General features: G+C 42.6%; 1 protein-coding gene across 1 annotated transcript in view; it reads right to left on the bottom strand.

Moving 5' to 3' along the window:
- Window positions 1-16,250, bottom strand: part of EFHC2 (EF-hand domain (C-terminal) containing 2) — a 155,588-nt gene that overhangs the window by 59,841 nt on the left and 79,497 nt on the right. Inside the window, exons 9-12 of the mRNA XM_014544033.1 lie at window positions 12,729-12,871; window positions 9,951-10,147; window positions 6,515-6,645; window positions 5,053-5,247 (exon numbers count right to left, since the gene is read on the bottom strand). Coding sequence (XP_014399519.1) covers window positions 5,053-5,247; window positions 6,515-6,645; window positions 9,951-10,147; window positions 12,729-12,871 — 666 coding nt within the window. The remainder of the gene's footprint in view (window positions 1-5,052; window positions 5,248-6,514; window positions 6,646-9,950; window positions 10,148-12,728; window positions 12,872-16,250) is intronic.

Consider the following 16,250-nt stretch of genomic DNA (forward strand, 5'->3'; position numbering starts at 1 on the left):
ATGGACACAGACAACAGGGGGGTGAGGGCATGAGTGGGGGGGGGGGGTTATGGGGGGATAAGGACACATATGTAATAACTTAACCAATAAAGAAATTTTAAAAAAATGGTCCCAGATAAATAGGTACAGCCTAGCAGTGATGGCGAACCTATGACACGCGTGTCAGAGGTGACACCGAACTCATTTTTTTGGTTGATTTTTCTTTGTTAAATGGCATTTAAATATATAAAATAAAATATCTAAAATATAAGTCTTTGTTTTACTATGGTTGCAAATATCAAAAAATTTCTATATGTGACACGGCACCAGAGTTAAGTTAGGGTTTTTCAAAATGCTGACATGCCGAGCTCAAAAGGTTCGCCATCACTGGCCTAGAGGCAGAACTAGTGACCTCCACAAAGCAGAAGAGAAACATTCCCTCCCCAAACTGCCTTCTTTTCCCTAGTCCCTGCATTCCCTCAAGTCAGTTTTGAGGCAAATATCTCAGGAAGGCCCATTCATTAATCCAATAATCCATTATCAACCCTGGCACCTTAGGCAGAGGAACTTTATGAGCTCCCACTCTCAAGGTTTTCCTTAAGACAACATGAAAATCTCTGAGAAGAAAAATGCCCAGGGCTTGAACCTCTGCCCAGAGCAGCAGGTCCCATCTCTGAGTCTCCAAGTGTATACTGAGGGTACCAGGCATGTCAGCAGGGGAGACTCACAGCCACAGAGATGGGGCCCAGAGGCCTATACCACAATCCTGCCTCTGTCTGCCTATGCTACTACTTTAATGCAAGGATTTGTAAAGGGAACATTTTACAAGTGTATTTATGAACTTACACATTAAGAGTTTCAGATTGGCAATGCCTACAAGGGGTCTTAGACAAAAGAGTGAGGTGCAAGTAGGTAGTGAGTTGCCCACGTCACTTGGCTTGTGAGGCTGAGACCAAGCTCTCCCTGACTCCCCTACAGTCAGAGACAGATTGCCCTTCCCCAGTGCAAAGTAATCAATTATTTACTTGTTTGCTGCAAACTGTAGCCTGAATGCTCCTTGAGAAATAGGACCATTCATTAAATTATTCAACAAACATCTATTGTATTTGGCAGGAGCCAATTGTGGAGGCAGAGAAGTAAACAAATAACTCAGCAGGGGCTACCAATGGATAGTAGATGAGAAGCATTTAGCATGATGTTTGGCCCAACGTAAATATTCACTGAACGGTGACTTCTACAAAAACACTCTTCTAGTGAGATGGAAATAAGGAGGAAGGTATAGGCAAAGGTCCAGTTATGACCAGATTCACATGAAACACTGAAAGGGTTGGATTTGCCCTAAAGACAACAAGGCGCTGATGGGGGGTGTAGAGCAGAAGAACAACATGATCAGATTTTAGGAAGGTCACTCTAGCAAAACTTTGGAATATGAGAGTTAAGAAAAGAAAATCAGTTACAAAGCTCTCAAGAAAGTCTAAGTGAACAGCGATGAAAAGCTGAACCGAATCAGTGAAGCTGGGGATGGAGAGAAGTAGTTTAAGAAGTGCAATTTACAGAGGTTGGGAGATGTCAACATAGGAGTGAGGGGAGAGACAAAGCAAACCCTGGCCCAGATCCTGGGGAGAAGTATGGGGCTTCTACAGAGATAGGGTCCCCAGCTGCAACTTTATGGGAGAAGAAAATGAGGGGAAAGTTATGTTTGGATACCTAAGTGAGAGATGTCCTGGAGGTATTTGTATTTCCAGGTCTCTAGCTTAGGTGAAAGGTCCAAGCTTGAGGAATTAATATAGAGAACTAGGCGTTCAGCTGACAGACAGAACAATGAGGGCTGGATAAAATGTAGCCATTTAACAAATATTTATTAACACCCTACTATCAGCCAGGCACTATGAAAAGTGATAAGGCTAAAGCAGAAAACATATTACATTATGGTGAGAAGAGCCATAATATTTATACACTAGAGCCCCGATGCATGAAGTTCGTGCAAAAGTAGGCCTTCCTTTCCCCGGCTGCCGGCATCACCTTCCCTCTGACACCTGGGACCCGGGCTTCCCTCTGGCTGCAGGCAGGCACCCGGGACCTGGGCTTCCCTCACAGGCCCAGCTTTGTCTGGAAGGATGTCTGGTCTAATTAGCATATTATGCTTTTATTATTATAGATAGATAAACATATAAATAAAAAAACTATTAGCCGGTAAAAGTGCCAAGCACAGATTTATAGGGTGTGGTGCGATAGCAACTCCCTAACTAGATCCTTTGCCTTCGCTCAGAGAAGAGTATGAGGAGCAAAAGAGAAGCCTGAAGACCATGCACTAGGGACTCACCGTTGTAGGCCAACCAATAAGGCACAGTGCCCAATACGGAGCATGTCATATGGAGATGTCTTCATCTACTCTCATCTGGAAATAATTCAGCAGGGGAGACTCACAGCCATAAATATTTATCTTTGAACACCTCCAAACTCAAACCCCTAAGAATAATTCTAGAAGTTTGTTATTCCATTCAGGAACTATGATATGTACTGAACCCAGTGCTAGGTGCTGGGAACAGGGCAGTGAACCGAGCTATCAAGGTCTCTGTGCCTCAGAAAGTTCATATTATAATCAGATAAGATGAACATAAGCACACATACACCAAGTACAGATATCCAAGTAAAGTAACTGCAAGTTGCTGTAAGAAAAATATAAACAAAGGGCTAAGCATAAGTGAGTGATGTACGTTAGGTAGAAATAGTTAGGCAGAATAGTCAGAAAGTAAGTCCGTCTGAGAGAGTGACATTTAAGCTGAGTCCTAGAGTTTGTCATGAGAAGAATGTTGGTGTAGACATTGCAAGCAGAGGGAACTAATGTGTGCATAGGCTTATACAGCGGTTCTCAACCTGTGGGTCGCGACCCCTTTGGCGGTCGAACGACCCTTTCACAGGGGTCGCCTAAGACCATCCTGCATATCAGATATTTACATGACGATTCATCACAGTAGCAACATGACAGTTACGAAGTAGCAACGAAAATAATTTTATGGTTGGGTCACAACATGAGGAACTGTATTTAAAGGGCCAGAAGGTTGAGAACCACTGGCTTAGAACCTGGAAAGACCTTGATGTGTTTGAGAAACTGAGTGACAGCCAACAAGGCCAGAGGACAGTGCTGGAGGAAAAGAAGCGATGACACCAAAAATGAAAACAAGAGAATCATATCACTCAAGACCCTGCCAGCTGCAGTAACATGTCTGGATCTTATTATAGGGACAATGGCAAGCCACTGAAGGGTTTTTCAAGCCAGGCACAACCTGATCAAATTTTCATCTTAAGGAATTTCTGGCCAGGAGAGGGCCTGAAGATCATGAACTGGTTCTTTCTGAGCATGCGTACCTTGAGGCTATCCTCTAACCAGAGTGTGGTGATCCTTTATTCCACCCTCAATTAGGGTCAGGCCTCCATCTGTGGAGCAACTTTTCCTCCTTGCATCTCCTGCCGGGCCTAAGTGCTCCCCGCAAAGCCCCATAAACTCACTAAAGTATTTCCAATAGACTTTGCTGGAGTGTTGGGAGAATGGACGCTTTCGTAAAAGGATACAAAATAATAAAAGAAAACCACTCCCTCATTTCTGATGGAAACTTTTCTCCTGCACTGCTTGCCATTAATCCATGGCCTGAGCAATTGTCTTTGTTCTTTATTCTGTCTCTGTTTATTTTGCAAAAGGCCATGAACATGTGTACTACTATGAACAGTAACAAAGAACTATAAATTCTTATTGATCCCAGAAGGTTGGGAATGCTAAACAATAAAAATATGTCCTCCGACTGCTTCTCTCAAAAGAACATTTTGGAAAAAGAAAAGAGCTTTGTTAAAAGAACAAATGAGCTTTGGGGACACTCGGGGCCTCATGGTGGGCTCCGGTCACCCGTTTTTGATGCAAGAGGTGACTCCAGGCACAAAGTTGGAAAGGCCTCCCTGCCACCCTCTCCCGGGCTCGCTTCCTCATTTCTCAGTTCACATCTTGACTGCATCAAGCCCAGTTTCCTATAGAGCTTTCAGCCACAATTGTTTTCAGGAGCCAGAATTCTCAGCCTAAAGAGAAAGTCCCCTTTGTCCTCCACCCATGATTTAATTTACATTCTCCTGAGCGCTCCATTCACTTTGTTTTCAGACGAAGGGAAGTCTCACAATTGTACTAGACCCTGAATTTGAATTTCCTTGTGTTTCCACTGTTTGGAAATTTGCCTGCATCAGCCACTGAACAGTCCCTTCAGCATTCAGCTTTACCTTAGAGCCGTGGTCGGCAAACTGTGGCTCGCAAGCCACATGCGGCTCTCTGGCCCCTGGAGTGTGGCTCTTCCTAAGCCTTAGGAGTGCCCTAATTAAGTTAATAACAATGTACCTACCTATAGAGTTTAAGTTTAAAAAATTTGGCTCTCAAAAGAAATTTCAATTGTTGTACTGTTGATATTTGGCTCTGTTGACTAATGAGTTTGCCAAGCACTGCCTTAGAGAAATCTTTACTGTTCATGATGTCTTCTAATAGTTCTATAATGACTGTCATATATTTTCCCTCAATTTCTGTATTCTTTATTTCTTTCAAAATACACAGATGTGTGTGAACATACATACACACAGTGATCTGCATACGTATAACTTTTTCTCTGGTAATCAGTAAAGTATCCACTATCTTTTCCAACTGGATCACATTCCTAGGGAGATGGGCCTCTTTTGTTGCCCAGATGGTGGAGGGTGCATTTAGCTCCATTTATTTTGCCTTTCTCCCTGGGATGCACCCTTCCTGGCATTCCTCTGATCCTTCGACATCCTGATTCACAAGACAATGTGAGCAAATGACTTTCTATATTTTGTCTCTCTGTTCTCATCTATAAACTTCTTCAATATGTAAATGCATTAGGAATTTACTAGAAATGAGCAAAACTTGACCACAAAGTAATATAAATGCAAAGAATTGTCAATTTCTAATAAAAAAAGCATGCAGTATTAATTAGGGAACACTAGGGAAGATATTTTTCTTTCTGTTCTTTGAACAATCTTGAAGGGAACAGAGATTATTGCTGGCAGAATATGGCTTACCTGAATGTATTATAATCCACCATCTTTGTGAGATAACAATCAACAGCCCTAAATACCTGCTTGATCTCTCTGGATTTTGATTTTTCAGCTTTCAGCTTTTGTAGGGCACATTCAAGGTTGCTATAAGGAAACTGGAAGGGAGAAAAGAAAGGATAGATATTTAAATATGCCTGAGACATAGGCAGCCCAATCTTTCTGATGGCAAGAAAAAAAGACGTCACACTGTGAACCTGAAGTTAGCTGGGCATGTCTTTCCATAGAGATCAACACAGAGAAGACATGACTATATTTTTACCTCTTTAGTGAAGGCTTTAGGACTAAGAGTGACATTAGCCTAAGCCCAGATCTAAGAGAAATGAGCTGAAGGTATGGCAGGCCACGGGAATCAGAAAACCAACAGCTACTTCTATCTCAGCCTCCTCCCTTTCGCCCTTAGACATTGGCCTAGTATGTTGGGAGACCCTAATGGAGAGAATAGGGATTCAAAATTGGATAAGAGGACCCCCATTTTCTCCAGATCTTCAGAGTGAGCCCCTGAAACTGCTGGCCAGCACACAATGCACTTACCAGAACAAGGCTGGGTGTTAAAGGTCCACACACACTAAAATCCCCTTTCATTCATTCTCCAGGTATCCCCCAGTTTCTGCCTCCTACTCTGTGATTCAGTTTTGACTCTGTAAGAATACTCCTTAGTCAATGCAGTAAAGCATAAGGTTGTAAATTAATTACAGCTCAGAGCTAAAAAAAATTAGAAGACTAAATATGAAAGTAATGTGGATGATAATTTAGTATAAAGTCCTCTCTCTTCCACCAGAGCGTTTGGCACCTATTGCAGCCCCCGATTCCCTCCTTGCTTTACATTTCCTTACTGCCTTAGAGAAATCTTTACTGTTCATGATGTCTTCTAATAGTTCTATAATGACTGTCATATATTTTCCCTCAATTTCTGTATTCTTTATTTCTTTCAAAATACACAGATGTGTGTGAACATACATACACACAGTGATCTGCATACGTATAACTTTTTCTCTGGTAATCAGTAAAGTATCCACTATCTTTTCCAACTGGATCACATTCCTAGGGAGATGGGCCTCTTTTGTTGCCCAGATGGTGGAGGGTGCATTTAGCTCCATTTATTTTGCCTTTCTCCCTGGGATGCACCCTTCCTGGCATTCCTCTGATCCTTCGACATCCTGATTCACAAGACAATGTGAGCAAATGACTTTCTATATTTTGTCTCTCTGTTCTCATCTATAAACTTCTTCAATATGTAAATGCATTAGGAATTTACTAGAAATGAGCAAAACTTGACCACAAAGTAATATAAATGCAAAGAATTGTCAATTTCTAATAAAAAAAGCATGCAGTATTAATTAGGGAACACTAGGGAAGATATTTTTCTTTCTGTTCTTTGAACAATCTTGAAGGGAACAGAGATTATTGCTGGCAGAATATGGCTTACCTGAATGTATTATAATCCACCATCTTTGTGAGATAACAATCAACAGCCCTAAATACCTGCTTGATCTCTCTGGATTTTGATTTTTCAGCTTTCAGCTTTTGTAGGGCACATTCAAGGTTGCTATAAGGAAACTGGAAGGGAGAAAAGAAAGGATAGATATTTAAATATGCCTGAGACATAGGCAGCCCAATCTTTCTGATGGCAAGAAAAAAAGACGTCACACTGTGAACCTGAAGTTAGCTGGGCATGTCTTTCCATAGAGATCAACACAGAGAAGACATGACTATATTTTTACCTCTTTAGTGAAGGCTTTAGGACTAAGAGTGACATTAGCCTAAGCCCAGATCTAAGAGAAATGAGCTGAAGGTATGGCAGGCCACGGGAATCAGAAAACCAACAGCTACTTCTATCTCAGCCTCCTCCCTTTCGCCCTTAGACATTGGCCTAGTATGTTGGGAGACCCTAATGGAGAGAATAGGGATTCAAAATTGGATAAGAGGACCCCCATTTTCTCCAGATCTTCAGAGTGAGCCCCTGAAACTGCTGGCCAGCACACAATGCACTTACCAGAACAAGGCTGGGTGTTAAAGGTCCACACACACTAAAATCCCCTTTCATTCATTCTCCAGGTATCCCCCAGTTTCTGCCTCCTACTCTGTGATTCAGTTTTGACTCTGTAAGAATACTCCTTAGTCAATGCAGTAAAGCATAAGGTTGTAAATTAATTACAGCTCAGAGCTAAAAAAAATTAGAAGACTAAATATGAAAGTAATGTGGATGATAATTTAGTATAAAGTCCTCTCTCTTCCACCAGAGCGTTTGGCACCTATTGCAGCCCCCGATTCCCTCCTTGCTTTACATTTCCTTTCATCTATTGCCATGATAGGATCTATGAGCTCTTTTGAAAAGACTCCTCAGACTGATATTAAAGAGTATATTAATCTTTCTCTGTTTAGAATGTCCTTGTTAAGGGCAGTTTTAAAATGAAGTTTTCACTTGGGATGCTGATACCAGATGTCCAACCCTGCTTTTATCTTTTTGAAAGGAGAAAAGCCCTTTATATCTTAAAATAAATTAATAAATATATATATTCATTATTTCTTATATATATTCATTTTTACCAACTGTAGTTAAAAATAAATTTCAAAAACATATACATATACACACATATATATTCATGATATATATATACAGTTGGCCCTTGAACAACACGGGTTTGAATTGCATGGTTCCACTCTACCTGGATTTTTAAAGATAAATGCTGTAAATGTATTTTCTCATCCTTATGATTTTCTTAATACCATTTTCTTTTCTCTAGATTACTTATTATAATAAAATACTATATAATACATATAACATACAATATATGTTTAAGGACGGTTTATGTTATTGATTGGTAAAGCTTCCAGTCAATATTCGGCTATTAGTTGTGTGTATTGTTAACTGTGTGTGGGAGGATCAGAGCCCCTAACCCCTGTGTGGTTCAAGGGTCAACTGTATTTTATAGAAAGGTGTAGGCTTACCCTGTGTTTGAATATCGAACCCTAATTTATAATAGATATTGTAAATTATACATTGACTGAGCTCGCTATGGGCCAGAAAGTGTTAAGCACTTCACACACATTACCGCATCTAATCTTCATAGGAAGTCTACAAAAGAGACCCTGGCCTTAGCCTGTTTGGCTCAATGGAGAGAGCATCGGCCCAGGGACTGGAGGGTCCCGGGTTCTATTCCAGTCAAGGACACGTACCTCGGTTGCAGGCTTGATACCTGACCCTGGTCGGGGCCCAGTACAAGAGGCAACCAATCTATATGTCTCTTTCACACTGATGTTTCTCTCTCTACTCCTCTCCCCCTCCTTCCACTCTCTCTAAAAATCAATGAAAAAATATCAAAACACACACACACACACACACACACACACACACACACACACACAGAGAGGCATTTTGCTACTCCCATTTCAAAGATGAGGAAAGTGAAGCTCATGAAAGTTACATGTCTAAAGCCCCTCAAACTATTAAGTGTAGAGTCAGGTTTCCAAGACAAGCCTACTGGTCTCCAAAACTCTAACTGCCCTATTACTGAGCCTCTCACATGAATTCGGTGCTTTTGCAGAGATACTGGTTCGCAGTTTGACAATAACCTGAATTCTTAACACTGCAAATGGAAAGACTGCAAATGTGAGAGCCCCGGAGCATGCTACCCGGGCTTACCTTCAGAGAGACTGGAGAGAGAAGAGCACTGTTAGGTCACAGCCCTCAGCTGCTGTACCTTCAAGATTGGCGCAGTGCTCCTACCGAGGCCAACTCTTCCCAGGCTGTTCCCACCAATGACTAAGCAGGTGGGGGCACCAGAGCTGGGCCATCCTGCCTGACACGAGACTGGATCCTCATCGGCCTGGCCAAGGAGTTCTCAGAGCTTTACTAAATTGGAGGCTCTTCCTGACCCATCCTCCTTCCTTCCTTCCTTCCTTCCTTCTCCTTTCTCGGGGTTCAGACCTCTGAAGGCTCTCCCTGCCTACTCTTGTTTCCTCTACCTTTATCCTTTATACAACTTTCTTCCAGTACATCTCTTACATGTCTAAATCTGTCTTGGCATCTGCTTCTCAGAGGACCCAAACTGATATGCATGATATGATATACACTGAGAAACTGGTCTTAGCAACTTGCCCCTGAGCATTTTATATACAAGTGAAACAAAATGGGCAGACTTCTCAAATAAATTGTTTCTAGATAGATTTTTCAATATTAGGAAATGATTCTTCAATATATATGTTTGTTTTGCATACCAAACTAGTGCACACTTAAAATCAAGATTTTGTCAACCTGTTATTTTTACTGAAGCGCACTGCCTAATAGTACTTTTAATAACAGTATCCATCTGCCATCTTATCTCAAATGAAAAAGCTCTTTGAGCTCACTGTTGCCAATTTGTTCTTGAACTCTAATTTAGGCCTCAGGTGGCTCCTGTTATGGGAAGTTGCAAGCCCAGCAACTACCGGATTCCCCAGGGGATTCTGTTTGTTCAGGTCTGAGCCTTCCCTCTAGGCCGGTGCCAATTAACTGGGGCAGCACAGTGTGTGGCACCAGATTTTCTTCCTTTCCTATAGTTGCCGGATTTCTTTCTGAAAACATTGTTGGCGTCAGCAAAAAACTCAGGAAACTTGATTCAACCCTGGGCCTGCCTCCTGCCTGTGCCTGGCATTTGTGATGCTGGGCAGCAAAGGACCCAGCATGTAAACAGAGTAGCCCGGGACCTGGCCTCTGTGACAGGACCTGTGGCCAAGTCACGCTGATCCATTATTCATGCCCACATGTGTGAATGCACAATATCAAACGGGTGGCAAGATGGAGAAGAAAAGGCCTAGAGAAAGAAAAACACAGATTGCAGCGTGCTGACAGACAAGTCAAGAATTATACAAAGTAAATTCACCTTATCTGAATTCTCCTCCATGAATTTTAAGGTGTACTCATCAGCATTGAGCAACATAAACAGGTAGCCATTCACGTTTATTGTGGCTCCAATATACAGCTCCTCGGGCTGGATATATTCTGATAGTTCACTTTTAAAAACTTCTTGTCCAGGCCTCTTAACACGTATTCTTTTCAAGAACAATCCACCAGTATACCCTACAGAAAAAGAGAAAAGTTAGAGTAGGCTTTATTCGTGAAAGAACCATACAACTTGCCTTTAGAGTTTCTTCGTGCTCAAACACAGACCATACAACTTAGCTGTGAACTCATAGTGCCTATTATTCTCAGACTGAAAGGAAGAATGGGAAAGTGAGTGAAGAAATGAGGCTCCCTAGGCAAGTGTATAAAGAAACAAGCAGCGTGGCATTCCAGCCCTTTCTTTCCTCTCTTTACTCCTTCCCAATCCAAACATTTAAATAAACACTTACCAGTAGCAAGTTCCTGCTATAGGCCAGCAGCATACTGAGAATTGGGACATTGGAAAGATACTCATTTTTAGCGCATGTTTGAATAATACCAGGTAGAAAATTCCTTTCTTGAGCTTATTTCCATTCATTTGACCCAGATGATGTCTTATACCTATTCTGACATACAGATTAACTTTTTTTCTTGGGCAAAATATCTTTGCTTCTTTTAGCAATGTCTCCTATTTCTTGCTTTCCAGAATTCTCCCCATTTCATCTGCTCCCTTCTGCCATGATTTGATTTTTGACTTCTTGAATAGCAGTGAACAGTTAGTTGAACATGAAACTCCAGTATCTTCTGATAGTGAACTGAAATCTCTAGACCTATGAATAAAATCTGAGACCAGATGAGCTTTTGGGGTCACCTTTACCATATTCCTCCTATCATATTCAGAAACCATAGGTGGTGGAAAGACCAGGCTTTGGAGCCAAACAGAGCTGGAGTCCATCCTGGCTTTGTCACTTGCTTGATGATCTCTGAACTTCTCTGAATTCTCCTTCATAAAATGGGAATAACATTTCTGAGGGCACCTCTCAGATCGCCTACTATGGGGAACATAACTGATGGAGGGCCCCAGTTGCTATTTCCAAACTCTATCCCTATATTTGTGCCGAGTTCTTGCTTCCAACAGGCAGCCGTCAACAAATGACTAAGCAAGGCAAAAATACAAGGCAGGCCCATTTCTCTAAGAGAGAGGTGCCTCCAACTAGTGACTTTGACTGTAAGACTCCCAGTCAGCCTTACTGAATAAGACTTTCTTAGAATTACACTGCACTCTAAGATCTCTCCCTTTCTTCCTTCCCTGTGTCCTTCTCAAGAGGCAGACATGCACTGCAGTGCGATGGCTCACCCAGCCTCTTCTGGCTCCTTCCCAATTTCCCTCATCAGCATTTCCCCTAATAAATCTCCTGCACATTTAATCCCACCTTGGGGTTTGCCTCTTAGAGGATAATAGTGGGTACTCAATCATGGCTGCTATTATTACTAGTAAGCTTACAGTTGACAATCAGCACCCTTTCTGTTTGACGTATGCTGCAATTTGCTTGACCATATCTTCCCCATTCTAGATGTATAAAGTTTGTTTTTTGACCTTTAAGAGCATGATTAATATTCACCCGTATTTGATTTCGTATTTTAAGATTTTATCCATTATTCAAATCACTGTGGAGCCTGACGTAATTATACAAATTATTTGTTATCCATTGGTGTGCTGAGTGGCTCAAACCAGCTCATAAGGGCTGACTTTTCAACTACCAGAGATTTTGCAAGCCAGTTGTTAAACTGGTGATTTCTTGACATCGAAATTGGCCACAGTTGGGGTATTTATACCAGGAAAATTGGAAAATGGTACAAATTAGATCCTTTGACATTTTTTCAGAGTGCCTATTAACTAGCGCATCACTGATCATTCTACCCAAACATGTGTCTTCAGCACAGATAAAAATTTTAAACATCTTAGGAAAAAGAACAGAGCCATGCAGCTCCATAATTTGGTCAGCCAAAGTCAATGGCTCTCCTTATTAATGGCCACAGTCTAAGCACAATGTGTAGAGGCAGTCCATGGTCCTAAGTGCTAGAACCTTGGCAGCAGCCTCACCAGACAGAAAAGCCAAACGAAGATGGACTCTGAAGATTATACTGTATTTGTTAATCTGGGACTCTTGTCTTATATTTAAGCAAAAATTGTGTAAGCGGTGCTATCAAGAATACAGATTTCCTTTTTTCTTGCTGGCTGTCAGTGAAATTGGTGGCAGCCAGTTCATGATTTTAAAGCCCTTGGATTCCACAGAGGGGTCTCCGAAGCCACAGAAGAAGAGTGGGTAGTGTCCCAAGTCCCCCAGACCAGTGGTCGGCAAACTGTGGCTCATGAGCCACATGCGGCTCTTTGGCCCCTTGAATGTGGCTCTTCCGCAAAATACCACGTGCGGGCGCGCACGTACAGTGCGATTGAAACTTCGTGGCCCATGCGCAGAAGTCGGTATTTTGTGGAAGAGCCACACTCAAGGGGCCAAAGAGCCGCATGTGGCTCTCGAGCCACAGTTTGCCGACCACTGCCCCAGACCCAAGGCAACCAAAACTGTTCCTCTTTTACCATTTTATATGTCTGGGTTACCATCTCTAGATCTTTGTAAAATAAACATTATTGGTCCAAAAAAGTGAAAATTGCCATCTTAGATCATCTAGTATATAAAATCAGATCACATTCCCTAATTTTCAAAGTGAAGAGACAGTTAGTTGTTCTAAGGAAATTGCTATGAGAGGTGTCTCTTACCTGAATTCCTCTCTATGGGTTCAAACACTGACATTGTGTTATTGCCAAGAAAATATGAAATAACAAACAGCCTATCCGCATTGGCACATTGGTGCTTAATCATTTTTGCAAAGAAACGGAGTGTATTGCTTTCATTGCCAAAGCTAAATGGAAGAGAAATGAAGGTTATAGCATTGTACAAGTAATCTTGCATACATTATGTATATAAAATAAAACCTGCTGCCCTAGCTGGTTTGGCTCAATGCATAGAGTGTCAACCCATGGACTGAAGAGCCCCGGGTTCAATTCTGGTTAAGGGTGTGTACCTCAGTTGCAGACTTTATCCCCAGCCCTGATTAGAGCCTGGGAGGCAACCAATCAATGCATTTCTCTCATATCGATGTTTCTCTCTGTCTCTCCCCCTCCCTTCCATTCTCTCTAAAAATCAATGGAAAAGTATCTTCAGGTGAAGATTAACAACAAATAATAATAATAAAATAAAACCTTCAAAAGGTGTACTATAAATTTTTTCATTGAGTTATAATTGACATATAACATTATATTCATTTCAGATGTATAACATAATAATTTGATATTAGTATATACTGCGCAATGATCACCACAGTAAATCTAGTTAACATCTATGACCATGCATAGTTATAAATTTTTTTTTAAATATATTTTATTGATTTTTTACAGAGAGGAAGGGAGAGAGATAGAGAGTTAGAAACATCGATGAGAGAGAAACATCGATCAGCTGCCTCCTGCACATCTCCCACTGGGGATGTGCCCGCAACCCAGGTACATGCCCTTGACCAGAATCGAACCCGGGACCCCTCAGTCCGCAGGCCGACGCTCTATCCACTGAGCCAAACCGGTTTCGGCCATAGTTATAAATTTTTGTCTTGTTATGAGAACTTTTAAGATCTACTCTCTTAGCAACTTTCTAAAATGTAATGCAGTATTAACTACTAGAGGCCCGGTGCACAAAATTTGTAATGGGTGTGGTCCCAAGGCCTGGCCAGCAATCAAAGCACGAGCGTCTGGCGTGGAAGGGCAGGTCCCAGCTGACCTCTGGGCCCTGAGCAGCACCTGGGCCTCCAGACCCTGGTGTGCCCCCCTCCGCCTGAGTCACGGCGTCCAAGTCCCCACACAGAGATGCAGTGAGCACGACTGGACATGGCAGGCTGGGGCACAGTGTGGGCCTCTGGGCAGCCCAGCGGTGCCACATGGAAGTGGGTGGCCCAGCACCTGGGTGCCCGGCACTTGAGCATGAGGGCTTTCCCAGTCTGCGAGCCCAGGCATCCCAGGGCAGGGTAGCAGGGTGAGTGAGAGCAAGCTCAGCAGACACCCTGCATTCTCATCGCACCTCCATCCCCGTCACCCCCCCCCCACAGGTAGCCAGCAAGAGGTCATAGCCCCCCACTCGGGCGCTGCGGGTGGTTGGTTGCCACCACGCACCCCCAGTTCCCCATCCTAGCCCGGGCTGCCCCAATTGGGAAATCAGGGCCTGCTAGCCACTGGTCACTATCTGTGGAGCGATTGGTTGGGGCCAACCCCCCCACCCCACCCCGGCCTGGCTCCCTCAGCACCTGGTAGCTGGGTGGCGGCACTGCCCCCTGCCGCCGCTGCTGGTCACTGTCTGCAGGGCAATTGGCGGGGTAATTGGGCCCCCACTCACACCTGCCTTGGCCTGGCACTGCCCGCTCACCTGCTCCACCATGGTCCTGCTCTCGTTTGGGCCCATTGAGGCTGGCAGCACCTCCACTGCTGCCTGCTGCCAGCACCACGTCGCCAACACCCACAATATTCCGCGCCGCCCCCTATGGTCAGCGCATGTCATAGTGTGCGGTCGAACTCCTGGTCAAACTTCCAGTCAAAGGGTCAATTTGCATATTAGGCTTTTATTATACAGGATAGTCAGCATGCTATACATTAGATCCCCATGACTTATTTAGTTTGTAACTGGGAGTTTGCACCTTTTGACTCCTTCACCCTATGGTTTTAAGATAGTAGGATAACTTCTCTGAAGTTGAAAAAGTTCAACCATCTTCTTACTAAGGTTCTAAATTTATATGCAGAGGAATTTCTCCATTTATTAAAATATGACTTATTCTTTAGATGTCCAGGGTAACACATTGGGAAAATGTACCCCAAACAAATGCCATAAACACATTACTCAAACAAGCTGCATTAAACAGTTGTTCCCTACTCACGCAGCTAGTCAGAAATTACAACAATCACGTCAGCAAGAAGAACAGCACCCAGCCCTCACTGTTTGAGCATGCGCACGGCAGCAGGGGTGCTCCATGGCGTCCTGGAGCCACATCTCCATTTCATTTCCCACTTTCTCATGCCCATTTCTTTTCTTTCTTCTAGCCCCACACCCTCTCCTCCCTGAGTCATTCCCCCATTTCCTCAGCATCTCCCCAAATCCCTTTCAGGGAAAAATTACCTTTTCCCTTTCAAATGCTATATTAAATATTATTTCACTTATCACCCATATTGTAAGTAGCCACTACAAATCTGTTTTCTGGCTGCATCTTATGAACCATTGTCTAATATAACAATTTTACATTGTTTGTATAAAGTTGCTATACGATCCATATAGATTGGAATTTGCACTTAGAATTCTATGCATGAATAGAATAATCTAGTTGACTGACAATGGAATCAAAGTTTAGAATCAAAGTTCCCGAAGCTAATTGCCTTGTCATTGAAGAAATTAATTTATGATCTGTCAGCAGAAGCATGTCTATGGATATCAGCTAGTGAAATGTGGAATATGTAACAAATCCTAAACCCTTGGGGAGGTCTTTGATAATCAAAATCATTACCCAAGGAAGCATAGAGTAAAATAAACCATGTACTTCGTCACTTCCCTGTCACAACTCTAAGCAGGGAGGTTTCATGTTTTCCTAAGTTGAAACTCATTCTTTCCTTGTGGTCACAGTGATTTACAAAAGAGAAAGAAAAGGAAAAAAATTCTAATTCGCAGAGCAGAAAGTGCCCTTTCTCAGATTATCCAAGGAAGCAGGAGTGCAAAAGCATGGCATCAAGATTTCCAGTTTGAGGCCTCATGTGAGATGGAAAGCAGCAGTTTGGAAGGCTAGTCCCAGGGCAGCCCAGATTTCCATTGCTGTTTTCTTGGTCCCTAGTGTCCCAGGCTTCAGATAGACCTCATCTAGTACATAATTGGATTTATAAGTAACAAACAGATTTGGTAACCCTCTCGTATGCTATATGGCTATGAAGAGCACAAGTTTGGGATAATAACCATCCTGATGGGAAGTCCATCTGTCTCTCCTATCCATCATTAAGAATTGAAAGGTCGAATGTTGATTCTATTGAATCACTTATGCATCATTCCTTCTCTTACTGGACAAATATTTATTGAGTCCCTAGTATGTAGTCCCCATTGTTTGAACTCTGAGGAAAGCAGTAAAGCCAGTCTCTGCTCTCAAGGGGCTCTTGTTCTAAGGGGAGAGCACAATTACATTATCAAGCAATTGCCGCACACTGCAATAAGTACAGGTTCTGTGG

This window comes from Myotis brandtii, unplaced genomic scaffold (genome assembly GCF_000412655.1).
Source record: "Myotis brandtii unplaced genomic scaffold, ASM41265v1 scaffold349, whole genome shotgun sequence".
Classification (NCBI taxonomy): Eukaryota; Metazoa; Chordata; class Mammalia; order Chiroptera; family Vespertilionidae; genus Myotis; species Myotis brandtii.